The 21,426-nt window shown below is 41.9% G+C and overlaps 1 protein-coding gene and 1 pseudogene across 3 annotated transcripts in view; both read left to right on the top strand.

Moving 5' to 3' along the window:
• The window catches only part of CUL4A (cullin 4A), a 151,243-nt gene that overhangs the window by 92,997 nt on the left and 36,820 nt on the right, over positions 1-21,426 (top strand). For all 3 annotated transcript variants that reach the window (XM_073614541.1, XM_073614540.1, XM_073614539.1), the window contains exons 15-17: positions 244-329; positions 13,256-13,363; positions 16,515-16,628. In XM_073614541.1, the coding sequence (XP_073470642.1) occupies positions 244-329; positions 13,256-13,363; positions 16,515-16,628 (308 nt within the window). The remainder of the gene's footprint in view (positions 1-243; positions 330-13,255; positions 13,364-16,514; positions 16,629-21,426) is intronic.
• On the top strand, positions 9,429-9,493 carry LOC141130206 (U4 spliceosomal RNA; annotated as a pseudogene).

Raw genomic sequence — 21,426 nt, forward strand, 5'->3', positions numbered from 1 at the left:
TAAAATGGCTTGTCATAATCAATTGGTTATCATGAGTGATGCTCAGACTAAATGGATTGCTAATTAAAGTCAGAAATTGTAGAATCAATCTAACTGTGTGTGTGTCAGATATAACTGTAGATCCTTAAGGCTTAGACATTGTCACATTACATTTATATAACTCTGTATAATGGCTGTTGCATTTGCATGATTTGGATCAAGATTAGGGGCATTTAGTGATTATGTTTATCTTTTTTTTTGCAGAGTGCGGTGCAGCTTTCACTATTAAGTTGGAAGGGATGTTTAAAGATATGGAACTCTCTAAAGATGTGATGGTTCATTTCAAACAGGTAATAGTCTATATTTTGGAGATGATGAAAGTGGCATATTGAAATCAGGCCAAAGAATACATGAAAACCCTATTGAGTCTACAAAAATATCATTAAAAATTCTATTTTGATGAAACCACATTTGGCTTAGGATCTGTGCTAACATTTTACCTTTTACTAACATTAAAGTGAACTCCAGTCAAAATGTATTTTCTTTTGTCCATTGACGTACCCACAAAGTATTTAACCTCTACACTGCCATCTACAGGAGGATCAGGCACTGGCAAATAAATAAAAATGGTAGGCCAGCCCAGGATAATTCCTCCTCCAACAGCCAGCATCCTTCAGGTTTTTATTTTTTATTTTTTGCATCTTTTTTTTTCAGCTCTGCTGTCATAAAGACTAAACAAAGATAGTTACCATCGCTCCAGGCTATTTAGGTTCAAATCTTCCATCCTCCACTGTGTGAGAAAGTGAGAGCTCCAGGTGCTGGCAATTGCTGTTCCAATTGTGTGCGTGCAGGAAAAAGATCGTGACAGCCGCACTCCGGAATAGGCAAATAAATAAAATCTTCTTTATTCAATAACGTGGCATAAAATTAGTACATGACACTGTTGGAGCAATACAGCTTGACCGCTAACGCTTTTCACGCTCTCACAGAGAGCTTACTCATAGCTGGTTTACACAAAAGTGATAACCACTTTTATACATAGAACATGTCTATCACATGACCCAGCATTAACAAGGTAACACTAAGCAGCTGACTATTAAGCTGCATGAGGTCTTAGCGCTGGTTTAGCCGAGTTAAATGACATGCAGTGGAATCACATTTGATGCAAAAATGTAGAATATAAAAAAATCATAAAGACTAACCTGTGTTTTTTTTGTTTTTTGGGTTTGTTTGTGTTTTTTAAGCAACTTGTTCCCCATTTTTTCTGCTGCTGAAGGTTTCCCCTTTACTTGGTCATCCTCCGCCTGGCTGGATGTTGTGATGTTAGCCTGGAAGTGGCCTTGGGGCACTGAGTTCAGCGTGGGATGTTTTCCAGTCTTTGTTCTGGTAAAAGATAGCCACGGAGCACTTACCAGGTTCTCCTCTCATTTTTATTGGATACTGGGTTCCATTATTCCCTATTTTCTGCTGGCTTTGCCATGTTAGGGGTTAACACTGTGGGACTGAGTGCAGACATCATCTGCTGGGTGGAGTGTTGTGTACTTTTCGCACTCTCTTTCCAGCAATAAAGTATCAAGGAAGCATCACCCACCTTGCTGCTCCTGTTGCAGTAGCCACGTGGAACTTAGATTTTTGATCGATTCCTGCTACCCACCTATATTGACTGTGATCACATCTGGCCATCCGACCCTCAGCTGCTTCCAGCTCTCTGGGTTTCACAGGTACTTCAAGCGGTACTAAACCCACATTTAATGGTTTCCCAAAACTATTACAGTCAAGGCATGCCGTGAATGATAACTTTCACAGATGTTTATGTTCTTGTCCAAAACGTCAAGCCATCAAATGGCTAGGCTCATAACTGATTACATGTGCAGCACCATAGCAACTGTAGACCCATCCATGAAATCCTTCTTGGCTATGTTGGCAGCAGCTGAGTCCTTTACCCTCTCTACTGAGTTTCTTTACCACGGTTGTGCAAGTCTTGGTGACCCAGATTAGTTATTTGCTGACTTGTCACAAAGACCACAGCATACACTCACCCTCTTCTGCTTCTGTATCATCTGTCCCCTCACAGATTCTGTATCTGATTTACCTTAGCCTTATCAGCCTTCCAGCCTTATATGAAGTGCTGGACTGTGGAACCCCTGTGCAAGAAGCGTTTTATCAACATGACCTTCAAGGCACAGCTCTGGATAATATCATTAAGGACACCGCTACTGGCAGCAAGAGTACTCATCTTCCCTTTAGGAGAAGACTGCAAAGTCATCTCCCTCTCTGACTGCCAAGAAATTACCCTTTTTTTTTCTCCACTTAAGGATTGAGGCTGTCCAAAGCTTGACAAATCCTCAGACAAACCTTCCTCAGCATTAAGAAATGCTCCCACATTCCTGCATAAAAAAAATCTGTTGACCTTTGCAGCCCCTTGGACATCTTGAATTCCAGAGTGAAAGAGGTCGTGTCCCAGGGCTAAAAACTCAAGTTTCTTTTTCTGCCTCACCTTCCTTTTCTCACTTTCAAGCTTCTTCTATCATTGCACAGACTGGCAAATCTCCCATTAAGCCCTTTTGCATCATTACCCTAGTCCCCACAGCAGAAGTTCCAGGGGTTTTACTCCAACCTGTTCACTGTTCCCAAATCTTGTCTCATCTTGCATCTTAAGGCTTTAAATATTCTCTCAATCAAGTCCACAAATTTCATCGAAATCCACTAAATTTGTCATCGATGCCCTCTATCACAGAAACATTCAGGCTTCTATGAACATCAAAAATGTTTACTTGCATGTGCCCATTTGTTAGTACATCAGAAATTTCCAGTAGTTTTTTCAAAGAGCCCCTACACTACTAATTTGTGACCCTTCCCTTCATCCTCACTTCTGCACCTTGGGTCTTCACCGAGGTCCTGGCTCCAGTGTTAGCCATGTTGTGATCTCTTGGCATCCCCGTTGTGAGATAAACAGGTGACTTTCTGTTATGGGACCAGTCTATGAGGACATTTAGAACAACATACTGTCCAGCCAATCTTGCATTTTAGGTGACTCCTGAAGCTTCATAAATCATTACCGGAACAGCCTCATCACTTTGAATATTTGGATCTGTGTCTGGTCCTGGGCACATCTCATGCCAGATTGTTACTTCCCGAGGAGAAGCTTTCAATTCTCCTCCTCTTCAGTTCAGCAACCTTCTGACTCTCCACAGTATAGTCTTGGGGTTGATGGTAGCCTCCTTCAGGGCAACTCCCTTTGCACATTTTCACTTCAGAGATTTGCAGCGTAACATTCTTTTCTTGTGGGTCAAGTCAGTCCTGTCGCCAATTCAGTTGATGATAAGGATCAGGCTGTCCTTGACATGGCTATTCAGGCATCTGGCTCTAGAGTCTGGGAAATCTTTTCTTCTGGAAAATCTTCACAAATGCCAGCCTGGGAGGAGACTTGGGCACCTTGTTGTTCATAAGAGGAATCTTTTCTCTCTAAACATCTTGGAGCTTCAAACAGATTGTCCCTTCAACGTTGGACCATCCAGTTAGAGGTCTATCATCATGTCTATCATTAGAAATGGAAGGCATACTTAATTTGGTGTTAGCCTAGGGGCTTTCACCCCCAGGAGATTCTTTGTGGGGCAAATCCTTTTATGTCTGCATTTTGGTCTGGATAGCACCTGGCTCAGAAAATTATCAAAAGTAAGATTTCTGTCCTCTCCATCCTGTTTTAGAGACCATCTGCATCTTACTCTTTAAGACTTTATACAGGGGGTCTCCCATGTGGCTACCTTGCCCCTTCCCCTGTGACTTCATGGGATCTGAATTTCATTCTGCACTTTGGAAACTGCTGTTTGAGCCGATTAGTAACATTCTTCTCTCTACTCTTAACCACAAGGTGGTTTTCTTTGTAGCCATCACCTCTACAAGGAAAGTGAACTGACAGCATTATTTTGCAGAGAACCCTTTCTTTATCATACATCACGGGACACAGAGCAGCTATAGTAATTACTAAATGGGTTATATGCCACCTATAGGTGAATGGACACTGGCACACCAAAAAGACAGGAAGTCCCCCCTCTATATAACCCCTCCCATACAGGAAGTACCTCAGTTCTTTTGCCAGTGTCTGCAAGGTGGTGGTCACTGATGTGATACATGTGCTCTTGGAGCATACTTGGAGGTCTGGTTCTATTAAGAATAATGGACTTCAATCAGATCCATTTGAAAAAGCTGTCAGCCAAAATAGATGGTAGCATAGCCTCATTGGAAGGAGAGACGATTCCTTGAGGTTTGCCTGTAATGCAGCCTTACGGCACTGGACCCTGTGTAATGGAACCTTGTGCAGTGTTGATTCTGACAAGGTGCTTTCTTGCAAGGAGCTATACAGGTCAAGGGGAAAGGACCCCAGATTAAGGGGGGACCCAGTCTCTGAAGGTCTTTTATGACAAAGCTTGCAGTGATGGGTGAAGATTGGACTCCTGTTATATTCAGAGTCCTGCAGCAGGAATGGTGAGCCTGCATTTGTTTGCAGTTTCTCTTTTCTTCTAAAAAAAAAAAAAAAAGCGAGTTCTCACTGTCTGTTCTCCCGGTGGCCACAGGGAGCAGTGTGCAGTTTAAACATGCTACGTACTTCTTACTCATGTTGACTGTTGTTTCTCCTCCAGCCACTAGAGGGGGCAGTCTCTCTCAGTATGGGCTATTTTTATATAGGCAGGAAGAGCGGCCATGCTCAGGTTCAGTAGGCCTCTGGAGATATAGCGGCAGCCCATGGATACTAACAATGTGTGAGTACTTACTATGGGAAAACTGCGTGACAGACAAGTCATAATTATATGCTGCATATTTACTGCTTATCCAGGAGGACTGTACAACTGTAAGTCAATACACCCCTGCATGGTTAGCAGTTCACTTTAAATAGTTGTTGCTGCTCTGTAGGCATTTTCAGCGTAGTATACATGCTTGCAAACTTGTTGCTTAAATGCATGTTTAAATATACACATTTGGAAAAACATGAGCATGGGTGCATTTTAAGGAGTTGTATCTCCAGTATAGTGCATATGTGCTTGGCCAAAATCCTGCAAGACTAGTGTGGGGCCAACTGCAGTTAAACAGGTGTTTGCTTGTACAGTTGCTGAAACACACGGTTGCTGAAGATGCATGTTTATACATATTCGCATAAATTATACATGTTTGCATAAAGATACATGATCATGGTTGCACAAGGATGCATTGTTGCACAAGAATGCATGGTTGCAAAAAGATGCATGGTTATTCATGTTTGCATAACTATACATGGTTATACATGATTGCATAAAGATACATGGTTGCATAAAGATGCCTGTTTGGACATGTTTGTATAAATATACATGGCTGTTCACGATCGCATAATGATACGCGATCGCATAAAGATATGTGATCGCATAAAGATGCATGTTTATACATGTTTGCTTAAATATGCATGGTTGGTATAGAATTTCCCCTTAGGGACGGGACTTTAAAGGCGTAGACTGTGAGAAATGCAATTTCGTAAAAAAGTATAAAGTAATTTTATTTAATAGTTTATCAAAAACAAAGACGTAATACTCATACAAACATATATATAAGAAAATATCTGTACAGATTGCTTTCGGGTGCATAATATTCCTAAAAAGCCACAGAAACGTATGCACTCAAAATATGAACATGTAACAATGGGTCATATGCATTCGATGTTTCCTACACGTTACGGAGTAGAAACTCCTTCAGGGATAAATGTAGCAATCTAAAATATAAAAACATATTTTCAACAACAACATACTAGGGCTGGGGGAATTAAAGATGAATTCCTCGATTAATCTTTAATTTTTTTGATCGATCAAAATTTTTTAGATTGATCAAAATTCTTTTGATCGGTACTCACCTCTCCGCCGGCTTCAGGGAGTTCCGTCGGAGATCCAGTGATGTCACGGACATCGACGTCACCGGACTCCTCCTCCCCTTCCCCAAGTGCCTCCGTCTGCTAACGAAGGGATTGGGGAGGAGTCGGGTGACATCGATGTCCGTGACGTCACCGGACAACCTGGACAGTGATGGTAAATATGGATGTGGTTAACTGGGATCATTCAGTGAGCTAAGTGTAGGCAAATTTGATAACCTTCGTTTTTAACATTGTTGTCCTTAGAGGCTGATAAGCTGTGATATTTTTGCCGTGTGGATCGGCTTCTGCTTTTGCCATGACGGCGGCGCTTGCTTTTGATTGACGTGTGATGTCCTAGCCATGCCACGCTATGTCCGAATTACGTCAGTGCTACCGTTTAAATTTTAAAATGTATTTGTGTGAACTGTGAAGTTAAGTCATGGATTGTGGAAACTAACTAGTGTCGGGTGATTGTATATAGTGTATACCACATTTACCACTGACTAATGCAGAGTTGCAATGCAAGGAGATCAGCTAAAAGTAGTTGGATCTGTATGTGCATTATAATTGATCGAAATTAGTCGATTAATCGATTTAAAAATAAAAATCGATTAATCGAACACGAAAATTTTAATCAGTAACAGCTCTACAACATACACTTCATCAGTATTTTATGTCCATCCAATGACGACAGATGGATCAAGGCAGAGACAAGAATATATGTGTATTATTCTTGTCTCTGCCTTGATCCATCTGTCGCCATTGGATGGACATAAAATACTGAAGAAGTGTATGTTGTTGAAAACATGTTCTTTTATATTTTAGATTGCTACATTTAGAATTAAGTGCATATCGGATTATCCCTGAAGGAAGGAGTTTCTACTCCGTAACGCGTAGGAAACATCGACTGCTTATGACCCATTGTTACATGTTCATATTTTGAGTGCATACGTTTCTGTGACTTTTTAGGAATATTATGCACCCGAAAGCAATCCGTACAGATATTTTCTTATATATGTTTGTATGAGTATTACGTCTTTGTTTTTGATAAACTATTAAATAAAATTACTTTATGCTTTTTTACGAAATTGCATGTCTCACAGTCTACGCCTTTAAAGTCCCGTCCCTAAGGGGAAATTCTGTACCATATTTAAGTTTGGGATGTTGGCTGGTATATACAGCAGACCACTTCACAACCTCCATTTTTTTATATCTAAATATACATGGTCGTATACAGATGCATGTTTAGACATGTTTGTATAGATGTACATGGTTTTACATGGTCGTATAAAGATACTTGATTGCATAAGGATACATGGTTGCATAAAGATGCATGTTTATACATGTTTGCTTAAATATACATGGTTATACATGATCGCATAAAGATACATGGTTGCATAAAGATGCATGTTTATACATGTCTGCATAGATACGCGTTGCGTAATGTTGCATAAACACGTTTCATAAGCGCATTCTTGCTTATTGCGAAAATGCTTGTTTCCATTGGCACATGTTGCATGAATGTGTGTGTACAGCGCACACTTACATATTTTGCCTAAATGCATAGTTGCATAAGCACATGCTTCCATAAACGCATGCTTCCATGGATGCATATTGCTTAAACACATGCTGGCATGTATTCATTTGTACTGCATGCGTATGTTTATTTACATTAAGCTGTATACATGTGTACTTGTTTTCCTGGGCTACATACATATGTGCTTATACGCATAGGACTACATGCAGATAGGCTAGCCTGGGTGCTTGTTTGCCTGGGGGCACATGCGCGTGTGCTTATTGACCGTGTACTGCATACATAATGCATGAATGGCAAGAATACTTTTATACCTGCATATTTGCATACCTAGGTACTTGCATACCTAAGGGGTTGCATAGAGGTAAACCAACATTGTTTTAGGCCTGCATCTTTGGAGGACTGTATATTAGGTCGGATAATATAGTTGCTGCGTTATTTGCCTGTTATATCAGTTAAATGGTTCCAGAAAAGAGAGGTAGTTGGGGGAAGCAGGGGCACCGCTCTCAGGTTTAGGGATCTGGCGGTGTCCACATCTCCCGATGGATAGTGGTGTCGGGTGCATCTGAGCTACTGTCGTGTTTGGCATTGCAGTGTTTCCTGTTGCATTCATTTTTCATCAGACTGCGGCCGCATCACCTTGATCATGCCTGATCTTGTTTGCTCGAAGCCTAAGCAGGATCAAGCCTGGTTAGTATATAGATGGGAGACTGTCCGGGGATACCAGATGCTGTAAGCTTTCCCAACCTGTCTGAGGCTGCTGTGTTTTGGGAGTATCTCAGGCCAGAAAATCTTAGGGCAGTCTCTGAGGTGGTTTGTTAAATCTTTAGCCGGCAGAAAACCGGTAGGTTAAGAGCACCTTTTGGGACTGTCTGGGTCTGTCAGAGTCGTCAGTTGTTTGCCTTGCATTTGCTTTTGGAGCTGAAGTTATGGGCTCATTATTGTGAGACAATTAAATGGTAGCAGTTCCAAAGCCAAATAGGGACATGAGGTCTATCTTGAAATCTCAAGCCGCTGAACATCCTGTTTCAGATAGGCTAGACCAGTGATGGCGAACCTTGGCACTCCAGATGTTTTGGAACTACATTTCCCATGATGCTCATCTACACTGCAGAGTGCCAGAGCATCATGGGAAATGGCGAACCTTGGCACCCCAGATGTTTTGGAACTACATTTCCCATGATGCTCATCTACACTGCAGAGTGCCAGAGCATCATGGGAAATGGCGAACCTTGGCACCCCAGATGTTTTGGAACTACATTTCCCATGATGCTCATCTACACTGCAGAGTGCCAGAGCATCATGGGAAATGTAGTTCCAAAACATCTGGGGTGCCAAGGTTCGCCATCACTGGGCTAGACTGTTCAGTGATGACCTCTCTGCAAGAGGTAGGGTTCGGGGTCCATAATCATCTGTAAACGCACATCTTCATGTGACGGATGGTTTCCAGGCTCATTAAAGATTTCTGTAATTGCAGTGGAATGCCGTTTTTTTTGTGAAACTTCCCTTTGGATTGGCCACAGCTCCGGAGGGTTCACAAAGCATCTAGCCCCAGTGCAGGGCTTGCTGAAGACACCTCAATACTCTTTACCTCAATACTCTTTACCTCAATACTCTTTACCTCAATACTCTTTACCTCAATACTCTTTACCTCAATACTCTTTACCTCAATACTCTTTGCACAGGAAGCAGTCAATTCCAGGGGTTCCTTCGATATATTTCTACAGGAGGAAGCTGTGTTTAGGTCAAAGCACGTTCTCTACATACAGCCCTACTCCAGGTCTTGGTAGAGGTTCATTCTCTGTCTGGAACTTGAAGATCCAGGCATTGCATTGCCGGAAGGCTCTGTTTCTGGGGTGTTGCAGAGCAAAAATTGGTGCTTGATATTCTTCCTTTTCAGGAATTTGGAAAATAATAACCACTGATGCCAGTCTCTCTAAGTTGACATGAGGCTGGCTACAGTTCAGTGGGCTTTGTCTCCACAGGAGAGAATACTGTACAATAGCTTGGAATTTTAGGCCAGTATGCCTAGCTCTGGATTATAGGTTTGCGCAGTGGCAGTATCATAGCCAATGAGGTTCAACTGAGGCGTGATTATTGCTAATTGCTTCTCGGCCTTTTGGCTAGGATCAAGTGTAGTATCTGTTCTTATCAGTTTCCAGGAGGTGGCGCTTGCTTCTGTCCCTGATCTATGTCGAAATAGAGATGGGATTGCGGTTGCTATGCAAAGCCTGCTGGAGTGAAGGTGACCTGGAGCGGTTCGTAGCCGAAAGGGAAGCCTTCTGATGGGGATGGAGAACCACGGGGTCTGAACCGGAGGGTCGGGACTCTGGCCTTCTGGCCTGGATTGGGGCAAATCTAGCTCCGGACAGTTATTCGGGAGAGAACGCTTACTTCCCTCTTGAGGAGGGGGGAGTGGTTAGTACTTCCCGAATGTAATTAGGAGGGAGTGATGGGAGCGACGGCAGAGCCTGATAAAGGACTCTTTCCGGCTTCCTGATCTCCATATCCTTTCTGCCTGTGGTGGGGTCTTCTGTGGTCTGGGCTGGGGGGTCAGGGCTTTTTCGAAAAGCCAGTGGTGAATGTGCCCCTGAAGTGGCAGTTCAGGGGTGCCATATAGTCACGGTGTGTAAGCACTTGATTTTATGGCACCATGGTCACTTCACCACAACACACATTTTTCGCACCTGCCTCTTGGGCCGGGCCTTTTGGCCAGGACCAGGGGAAATTTTTATGCCTGGCCGGAGGGCCGGCCATTGTATAGCACAATGGCCACTTTCACTCTCCCATCTCACTATCTTCCCCACTTTTTCTTTTACCCCTGTTTGTCACTTTTTTGTCTTTTTTTGGTTGTTTTTGTATACACGTTTTGTCACTGTGTGGCAAATAGGGTGTGGGTCCTCGGGCCTACTCTGAAAGTCTTGGGAGGGGGTGGACATAGGCCTTTTGGCTTGGTTCGCCCTCTCCTTTGAGGGGTCTCCCTTCGGGGGAGCCCCACTGTACTTGGGTCGGTCTGTTTCGGCAGACCTTCCAGTTGTGGGGGTCCGCCTGGTTTCGGCCAGATGGACCCTTTGTCTGAGTACCTCAGTCCCTGTCTGGAGCCTAACGCCCCGGGGGATCAGGGTAAGGTCCTTCCCTAGTGGAGGACTCTGTACACCCATTGCACGTTTTTGTGTTTCACTCTCTATGTGTGGGCACTTTTTTTTGGCACCGGGTGGAAGTTTTTGAGGTGTGTTTTGCACGCCACTGGCTTTTCAATAGAGTGTAGAAAAAAAAAAAAAAAAAAAGCTCTGGATTATAGGACAAACCTGTTGTAGGTTCAATCTGGAAATGCCTTTGCAGGCTTATATATATATCAACCACCAAGGAGGCACCAGAGGTTATGCGACTGAGGAAGGTGTACCACATGCTGTCTGGGACAGTACAAGTGCTGTCTCTATCACCAAGGCATATTCCAGGTATAGGATAGTGGCAGGGGAAACTCTGCAAAGGAATCCTACTAGATTCCAAGTTCTACAACAGTTTGGGACAGGTGTGTCCAGGACAAGAGTCCCACTGCCAATTGGGGTACGTGTACTGGTAACACCTTAAGGTCTGGTTCTCCCTTATTTGTTGTTTTTTTCCCCGTTTCGGATTCTGACACGTCTTTTGCGAAGAATCCGTAAGGTGGTAACACTGATATTAGTGTTGGCTGAATTAGCCCAGGGGGGGGCTTGGTACACAGACAAAGCGAGTACTGCGGGGGTTGTTCCTTGGACACTCCCAGTCCAGCGGGGCCTGATGGTCTTGAGTCCTGTATCTCAGCACTGTTGAACACCTGAAAGCCAGTTTCGGAGAACTTCAATTACAGGATTTGAAAATATTTTTTTGCCTGGGGTGAAGCCAGGTAGTGACACCCGCAGAAATATGTGGGTGGGAAATTTTCTTTTTCTTTCTCCAATCGGTAGAGGAAAGGAGTTTGGCCTTAAGTACCGTTAACGGTCAGAGTTCGTCCCTATCCATTTTTTTTTCCAGGGGCAGTTGTTTCTCATTCCTTGTTTCATACCTCATACAGCATGCAACTTGGACAGTCACGCCTATCAGGCCATTCTTGTGTCCTTGGGACTTGAATTGATCTTGTCTATCCTTGCAGAGACAACTTTTTGAACCAATCGGGGAATTCTGTTGGTCTTTTTATCTCAGAAGGTGGCTTCTTTGGTTGCTATCACTTCACGAAGTGCAGTGTCAGAGTTAGCGGCTCTTTCATGCAAGGAGCCATTCTTGGTCTTGCATCATAATGTGATGTTGCGTCCTCATCCTTTTTTATTGCCTAAGGGGTTTCTAGTTTTCACTTGAATCAGGACAGTGTCTTGCCTTTTATTTTTCTCCTAATCCAAAGTCGGCAGGAGAAAGATTGCTACCTACTCTAGAGGTAGTTCAGACGCTCAGGGTCTACTTGAGTTGTCGGCACAAGTCTGGAATTCTGGTTTGTACTACCAGAAGAGCCCAGGAAGGGCAGGCGGCATCCAGGTTGAATAATTAGCAGTGGTTCTGCCAGTTTATTAATGATGCCTATGTTTTAAATGGCAAAAAACTAATTTTTTTTCTGGGGAGAGATTCTCTACTAGGTGTGGGAGTATCTTGGGCCATCCATCATCTGGTGTCAGTGGCCCAGGTGTACAAGACCACTATTTGGTCTTTTGTTTATACATCTACAGGGTTTTTATCAGATCGATGTCAATCACGTAGAAGATACTGCCTTTGGCCTCAGTGTATTACAAATAGCAGAGTAGGTCCTTCTTTGGGAGCAGTTTCTATGATGGTGTCTCCCTCCCCTCAGGGGCATTGCTTTGGGACATCCCAGATAGTAATTACTATAGTTGCTCTGTGTCCCATGATGTATGATAAGGAAAATAGGATTTTTCTTACAGCCTACCTGTAAAATCATTTTCTTGGAGTACATCACGGGACACAGAGGTTCCTCCCCTCTTTTGGGAATTGCTTGCTACAAAACTGAGGTACCTCCTGTATTGAAGGGGTTATATAGAGGGGCTGTCTTTTTTGTGCCAGTGTCCCTATAGGTGGCGTATAAACCAGATAGTAATTACTATAGCTGCTCTGTGTCCCGTGATGTACTCCGAGAAAAAGATTTTACAGGTAAGCTGTAGGAAAAATCCAATTTTTTTGGTCCTGCATAGGGGACAAGATAGTGTTGAGGCCCAAGACTTCTTTCATACCAAATGTAGTTTCTGCCCTTTTCCTCAACCGGGATTTTGTTCTTCCATCACTTTCTGTGGGTGCTGTTCGTCAAAAGGAAATTTACCCTTCATTGTCTGGATGTGATTCACACTGTGGTAAGTATATCTCTCAGAGAAATGCTAATTTTGTTTTTGTTATTCTGGATGAGCACTGGAAGGGTAACCTAGCTTCTTGTCCCATCCTCTCTAGGTGGATCAGACAAACCATCATTTAGGCTTAAGGTGTGAAGAATCAGACTGCCCTCTTTCCTTTTGGACCTCACTTTACTAGATCTTTTCCGCATTTAGCAACCATTCCCCAGATTTGTATGGATGCCATCTGGCCATCATATAAAAAAAACAGCGGCTCTCTTCATCTCTTCCCTGTACTGCTGGCTAGAGAAGACTATAGATAGGCTGAAATATATGCATGTTTACATAGGCCTGAACTGTTGTACAGTGAGACCTTAGTTAAGAGGTTATACTTGCAAGGTTATTTGGTGCCTTTAGATATATTAATGAATTAATGTGCTTTGAAATGCAAGCAACCTTTAACAAAGGTAATATATGTAACAGTTTTTTCTCATTACACACCTCATTATTATATATGCATTTGTAATACTATACAGCATAATTATTGACTTTTCTTTTTAGCATATGCAGAATCACAGTGACCCAGGCAACATTGACTTAACTGTCAACATACTGACTATGGGATACTGGCCAACCTATACACCCATGGAGGTGCATTTACCTGCAGAGGTAAGCAAGGCTGTGGTTTGGCACATTTTACTGTATACAGTTCTGTATTTGCAAGGCAAAGTTAAAAGAGGAGCTCCAGCCTGTAAACAAAAATTACAAAATTCAGCAGCTACAAATACTGTAGCTGCTGACTTTCAAAAACACATACTTATCTGTCCCAGGATCCAGCGATGTCTTCGCCCAACTTGGCTCTTTGCCGGTCTTCGCCTGCAGGGGCTGGCATCATACCTGTGGGCAGCCGACTGTGTTTCCTTGAGGTTTCACAGCTGGCTGCCCATTGTGCATGTGCAAATCTTGCTGCGCTCCATGATTGGTCCAGCAGTCTCCTGCGACCTGTGATGTTTCCCAAGAGGCTGCTGGGGAAGGAGGGGAGGGCCAAACTTGCGCTCAGATCGATGTGGCAAACTGACCAGAAGAGGGAGCAAGTACCTGTCAAAATTGGGTACCCCCCCCAATTTTGGGGGGGTACCCGAGGGGGAGAAGGAAGAAAGCGGAAGAAAGCGGAATTTCCCCTTTTGGGTGAAGTTCTGCTTTAAATTTCTTTACCTCTTTGCTCTTACTTTTAGTGCATCTTGAATAATTACAAAAGTAAGGAAACCCAGAAACAGATTGAGGTTGTGTTCCTTTTATACACAGGTGCTTTCAAATGATTGAATCATTTCAGTAAATATTCACACAATTTTTGAGTAGAAGATTCCCAACTCCTTTTAGTAAATCAGCACATTTGTCTACTTTATAATACTACTACATCTACTGTGTAATATCCTGATGTACTAAGAGGCATAATCACCTAGTTTGAAAAGCAAAAAACAGGACCACTTTTAAAGAGGAGTGGATATAATAAACTATAATGTTAATGTAGGTGTATTTTTTGTTATATATAAAGCCAAGCCAGGCAAAACTGTGGCTAGGCTAAGAGGTGCAATCTGGAACATTTATCTCATCAGTCTGTTGCAGGGAGAGAAGATATTCTTCTGTTTACCTTTCCCCAGCAATTACCTCAACTGCAACTTTGTAGTTTTGCAGTAGGTAGCAGTAGGGGACTAATCTGCGTATAGATGGCCATAAATGGATCAAAATTTGGCCGTTTCAGCAGGGACCATCCAAATTTTGATCCATGTATGGGAAGGCTAGTTGTTCAGAAGTTAATCTACTGATCAACTTTTGTGCAACCAGCCTGTTGGGTTTTTCCCGACCGATCAGTGCCACTGGCAATGACTGACGACACTAATCCGTGTGTTCTGACGGAGGGGTTTGGGGGAGGGCTCTCCTCTGCCAGAACACAGTAGCACAGCAAGAGTGATTCCCCCATCCACACATTGAGTGCCATTTTTTTCTCGTTTTAATCTGCTAGTTTACAAAAAAAAAAAAAAGATCAACGTATAGCCAGGTTTAACCATATGTACATACAGCCCAGAACAGCTATAGGGAATTATACTTTTGGTATTTATGGGAAGGCCAAGAGGTAGATGCAGACCCTGGATGAGTTCTAAAGAAAAATACCACTGATCATCTGGGAAGTAAGAAAAATGAGTGCATTGGCAGTGGCAGTAATATGATACTGTAACAAAAACCTTTTACGTGCTATAATGATGGATTACTTAGTCTATATCCATGTAACATAAAAATATATGTCTGATACTAGATCCACTTTAAATACACAAAGGTTATTTCAAGCAACTAGGTATCTATGTCAAGATCCACCTCCCAAAAAATGACTTTCGAATTACATATCGATAAAAAACTGGCCTCATACTGTTATGATTGCCATAGATGGGTAGTTTTTTTTTTTTTTTTTCATTCAACCAGTGGGCTAAATGAAAGTAAACAAGATTCCTCCATGCATTAGAACAAGCTGAATGAAGGAATCCTTCCGGCGGGACTCAGTGCTCTCAGAATACACTGATCAGCAGCTGCAGCCGCTGATTGATAAAAGTTTTCCAGCTTGTCCCTTGACAGAAATCGCTCAAACTATTGACTTCTGTTTAGCAGGGACGACCCCACACTAATCCAATTTGGCTGCTCCCTGCTGAAGCATCCAATTTTTAATCAAGCTTTAGTTTCCTTCAAGCGGGCTGAAAGAAAAAATGACTAACCGATTCCTCTATCCACAGACAAGGTGGATTCCCTCCCACTGCCAGAAAATTGTATTCTGACAGCTGAACCTGCCGTTGCCTGAACACACTGATCAGCGGTTGCATGTCCCTTCAACAGAAGTTGATCAATCTACTGCTGATGAGCAGGGGCTGTCACACACACGGATTGAAATTCATTCAGTCTCTGCTGCATTGACTGTATTTTGATCCATGTATGGCCGCCTTTGGTGCCTTATGCAGGATTTACACAGTCCTTTGCTGCTTTGTAACAATACCTGTAAACCATTTACCAAATCCCCTGCTTGTAACTGGAAGGGGGCTTAGGTCTAAACCTCTTGAAGGTTCATAGACCTTGTTTGTAAGTTAGAGTTTTTTGTAATAAGAGCACATTATCATTTCATTTTAAGTTCTCTAGTTTTTTTTTTTTTTATATTTCATATAATGTACATTATGCTTTACATTTTTACATGCATTACTTGAATATGAGCTTCTTTCACTGTTGTTAGTAATTTTCAGCTTTTCTGCTGAGTTGCACGGTAACAGTAAGCCTCGGTTCACACCAGAGGCGGCACGACTTGCAGGTCGCCTCACCGAGGCGACCTGCACACGACTGCCGGGGCGACTTGCAAAACGACTTCTGTATAGAAGTCTATGCAAGTCGCCCCAAGTCGCCCCCAAAGTCGTACAGGAACCTTTTTCTAAGTCGGAGCGACTTGCGTCGCTCCGATTAGAACGGTTCCATTGTACTGAACGGGGCGCTACTTGTCAGGCGACCTAGGTCGCCTGACAAGTCGTCCCAGTGTGAACCGAGGCTTAGTGTGAAGTATGTTGACGAAAAAAGAGGTAAACAAGCAATGATTTACAGAGTACACATTTATTTTACATTGGTCAGTTAAAATTAACAAAACTCTGAGAAATAGTTGTGCAAAGAGCAATCTCCTCTACATACACAAAGCATTCTAAATATCCTCTTATTCTTGAATATTTGTATCTGAAACCCAGCTACGGTTGGGTTAAAGAGCAAACACTAATATTTTCTCCTCGTTTTCTTCCAGATGGTGAAACTTCAGGAAATATTTAAAACTTTTTACCTGGCAAAACACAGTGGCAGAAGACTACAGTGGCAGTCAACATTAGGGCATGCGGTATTGAAAGCAGAGTTTAAAGATGTAGGTACCATGTGATATATTTCATCTTCTTTAATGTCACTAGTGTGTTTTGTTGCTTTGTGCTAATAGTATATTTTCACACCAACATTTGACCTAGTTGCCAGATACAGTTGGAATATTTGAAAAAAAAAGATAAAAATGGAAAAAAAAAAGGATCTAAATGTAAATAACTTTACGTGAAACAAACCCATGAAAGCAATGCTTGCTTTCATGTGTTTTGTTACACGTAATGTTATTTTAATCAATCACAACTGCTAGTGGTCTGTCCACATATGTCAGAAACCATGAATCAGACTGAGACAGAAGTACAGTTAAATCACACTTGTTTAATAATAATAAAAAACCGTAACAGAGTAAACGTAGTCAAAACATAGCCAGAGTTCAGGAACCGGAACAGATAGTCAGACAAACCAAAATGTCAGGGAGCCAGAGAACAGCGTAGTAGAGTAGGATCTGGAGCCAGAAGGAATGTCAGCCAAGCAAGTCTTTTAACAGGAACACAGGAGAGCGTCTCTAGCGGTGTGACCAAGGCGAAGGCAGAGATCATCTGGGCTGGATGGCTTAAGTAAGCAGGACTGACGAGCAGGATATCATCAACAGGTGAGTGACTGTGGAGAGATTGGAGCTGGCAATTAACCGACAGCTGAGCAGCCAGCTCAGAGAAGGAAGGGCTGAGCCCAGCCCTGACAACATATTTACTTAGAAATCAGTGAAAAAACAGCAGAGCAATGAGGAAATACTCTGCTATGAAATTACAATCCTTAGCTATCTCACGTGACATGTCACATGGGGCAGATGAGAAAAGTACAAAGATTTTTTTTTTTAAAGAATAATGAATGTCTGTGTTTAGAAATGAAAGCAAACATGTCTTTCATGTGTTTAATTTACATAATGCTATTTACATTATGATCAGAGTTTTTTTTCTTTATTATAAGCTTACCTGTAGGTAAAAATCACAAAGTGGACTTTACTACCGCTCTAGGTTCTAAACCAGGAGTCTCCAAACTTTCTAAGCAAAGGGCCAATTTACTGTCCTTCAGACTTTAGGGGGGCCAGACTGTGGGAAAAAATAACGCCCCATCATTTTGTTTCAATGTGAGTAATTGTGCCCCATTATTGTTTTTATTAGGCTCCATTGTTGGTTTCATTGGGAGGAATTGTGCCCCATTATTGGTGTCAATGGGAGGAATTATACCTCTTCATAGGTGTAAGTTTGGGGGAATTATGCCCCATTGTTGGTATCAGTGGATGAAATAGTGCCCCAAGGCTGGATAAAGGCATGCAAAAGGAGGATCTGTGCCCCATCATTGATGTCATTAGGCTCCATTGTTGGTGTTATTGGGAGGAATTGTTCCACATCGTTGGTATTAGTGAGAGCAATTGTATCCCATTGTTGGTGTAAGTGGGAGGAATTATGCCCCATTGTTGGTATCAGTGGGTGAAATGGTGCCCCAGGGGCCAGATAAAAGCATGAAAAGGGCCGTAGTTTGGAGGCCACTGTTCTAAACAATTACACAATGTTACAAATTAGTAATATATAGTAAAAATTACCAAAATGACAAAACGCAATACTCTTCACCTAACCTACATTTAAAAAGGATAGCGTTGTTTTTATCTGCACAAACATCCGGACATCCTAATGGCCTCTGTGACAACCCATGGAATTATATTTTATCACTTGGTCAAATTCAGAACAGTAAAGGCACAATCCAAACAATTTCAATAAAAATTATATTAGAGCACTGCCCATATGTTTCATGTGCTTATAAATCAAGACAGCTATAAAGAATAACCATTATTAAACCTAATGGCGGATATGAATTGTCCCAGAGGAGAAATTCAATTATAAACCTGTAATAATTATCTTAAATCTATACACAGTGAAAAAACATCCATCCATCCAACTCAGGGTCATGGCATGAGAAAGTTTTCTTCATGTAGCAACATGAAAAGAATAGCAAGCAGCCGGCAGAATATAAAGCCAGTAGCTAGAGAGGAGTTACAGATTGGTATGCAGTGGCATAAGCAAAGTTTGAAGGCCTTATACAGGTTAGTTGCAACTAACAGAGAGCTGCTGTTGTCCCAGCTTGGAAGTCTCAGTATTATTATCGCGCATCGGTCAATTCACTCATCACTGCACTCACTGCCACTAAAACGTATCCATCCTGTTAGTATGTGTATACTCCTCGAATGCTACAAGACTATTAGTGGAAGTGATGCTGTCCGCTGATACTGTTGCTTCTAGGGCTGCATAAGGTGTGGTCATGGTGACGTCACTGCGTGCTGATATCAAAGTGTTTCACTATAACAGCAAAACTAAACTTCATCATGTTTGGTTTTAAGTTCTTTAGGTGATTTTGTAAGCTCTGTTTAGTCACCTCGGTTAACCTGTTGGTTTTTGTAGTCCTTCCTTTGTTTGCTCTGTTGACGACCCCTGAGTTGGACTGCTTTTTAACTTCCCAATGCACCTATATCCTGTGTCCCATAATATCTGATAATAAAATAGAATTTTTGACTTACTGTAAAAATCCTTTTCTTGAAGTAAGAACTGGGAGGGCTATACTGCCCTGCTTACATCTTTGTTTAGCCACTGTCCCATCTTCTGAAGGCAGCAGCATAATCCAATATACCTGAATGCAAATCCCATAATGTACTTAACCGCTTCCCGCCCGCCGTACGACAAATGACATCCTCGGCTTTGAGTGGGTATATCTGAATGATGCCTATAGCTACAGACATCATCCAGATATCGTCTTTTAGAGCCGGCGAATCTGCGCACCATAAGAACGATCATAGCAGCTGTTCCGCCTCTTGATCGTTCTTATGGGAGGCGAGAGGGGACGCCTCCCCCCCTCCCGCCGCCCTCCAGTGCTTGTACTAACTCACCGCTCGGTGAGTCGGTCACAGGATCCGTCAGCCCTGGATGTTTAGCATAGAGATTTCCGGCGGACCAGATGGTCGCCGGAGTCTCTATGATCGTTTGGAGGCCGGGCGCGATGTTATGACGTCACGCCCGGCCTCTGTATTAAAAAAAACAGCGCCGCTTTGGCTGGGAAGCGGTGATTTTTTTTTTTTTTATTTCAGGCTTCTAAGCCTAGAGGTGAGGTCTTATTGACTCCACATCTCACTGTAAAGAGCACCTGTCATGCTTATTCCTATTACAAGGGATGTTTACATCCCTTGTAATAGAAATAAAAGTGATCAAAACAATTTTTTGGGGGAAAAAAAGTGTCAAGCTAAAATAAATAAAGTAAAATTAACAATAAAAAGAACAAACATTTTTTTTAAAGTGCCCCTGTCCCCGTGAGCTCGCACGCAGAAGCGAACGCATACGTAAGTCCCACCCACATATGAAAACGGTGTTCAAACCACACATGTGAGGTATCGCCGCAAACGTTAGAGCGAGAGCAATAATTTTGGCCCTAGACCTCCTCTGTAACTCAAAACATGTAACTAGTAAAAAATTTTAAAGCGTCGCCTAAGGGGTTTTTTAAGTAGCGAAGTTTGGCGCCATTCCACGAGCGTGTGCAATTTTGAAGCGTGACATGTTGGGTATCTATTTACTCAGCGTAACATCATCTTTCATATTATGTAAAAACATTGGGCTAACTTTACTATTTTTTGTTTTTTTTTTTAAAGCACAAAACTGTTTTTTTCCCCAAAAAAACGCATTAGAAAAATTGCTGCGCAAATACCATGCGAGATAAAAAGTTGCAATGACTGCCATTGTATTCTCTAGGGTCTTTGCTAAAAAAAACATATATAATGTTTGGGGGTTCTATGTAATTTTAAAAAAATTATGATTTTTACATGTAGGAGAGAAATGTCAGAATAGGCCTGGTAGGCAAGTGGTTAAAAAAAAAAAAGGATTTTAATGGTAATTTAAAAATTCTGTTTTTTATTTATTTATTTTTTTATCAGACTTCTAAAAGAATCCCGTGCCAACATAAAAATGTAAAATACTATTTTTTAACTTTTTAAAGCATGCAGGCTCCAGGGCTTTCGTTCTAATACTGGATTCACTGTCTAACAAGCACTGGCCTGGTCCTTTTTTATCTTCAATGATGGCATGGCATCAGTCCCTCACCAGGCAGTAAAGATGCCATCAGAGTGCCAGCTTTGGAGCCTACACCTTTTAAACCTTTCTTAAGTGACATTTGGGGGCTGCTGATGAAAATATTAGTTCCACTCACCGGAAAAATGCATACATATTAAACAAAAATAAAAAAATATATATATATTTTTTTTTTACTGCTACAAAACACATTCTATAAAAACAAAATTTCAAGAATCAAATTTCTAGATAACTTTTGGCCAAAATGTATTCTGCTACATGTCTTTAATTAAAAAATCCCAAAAAGTGTTTATTGATTGGTTTGCATTAAAGTTGTAGCGCCTACAAACTATGATATATATGCGGGAATTTAATTTAATTTTTTTATACTACTAATAACAATGATTTGTGACTTATAAGGGGGGGTGCGGGAGGCAATCTGACACTGACGCTGGAGGGAACTGACTGCCACTGACATCACCAGTGACATTAATACAGTGTTCAGTAATACTATACACTGTCACTGTACTAATGACACTGTTTGGGAAGCGGTTAACATCTAGGGCGATTAAGGGGTTAAATGTGTGCCTAACTAAGTGTAATATGTGTAAAGTGTGCTTTTACTAGTAGATCTCTAAATTTCCCATCCCTGCTTTGGGATCGTTCTCTATACAGAGCTCTGTGTTGATTGTCAACAAAGAGCTCTGGGCTGTGATTGTACACAGCCAATTAGCAGGTCCTGGC

The sequence above is a fragment of the Aquarana catesbeiana genome, linkage group LG02, assembly GCF_042186555.1.
Source record: "Aquarana catesbeiana isolate 2022-GZ linkage group LG02, ASM4218655v1, whole genome shotgun sequence".
Classification (NCBI taxonomy): Eukaryota; Metazoa; Chordata; class Amphibia; order Anura; family Ranidae; genus Aquarana; species Aquarana catesbeiana.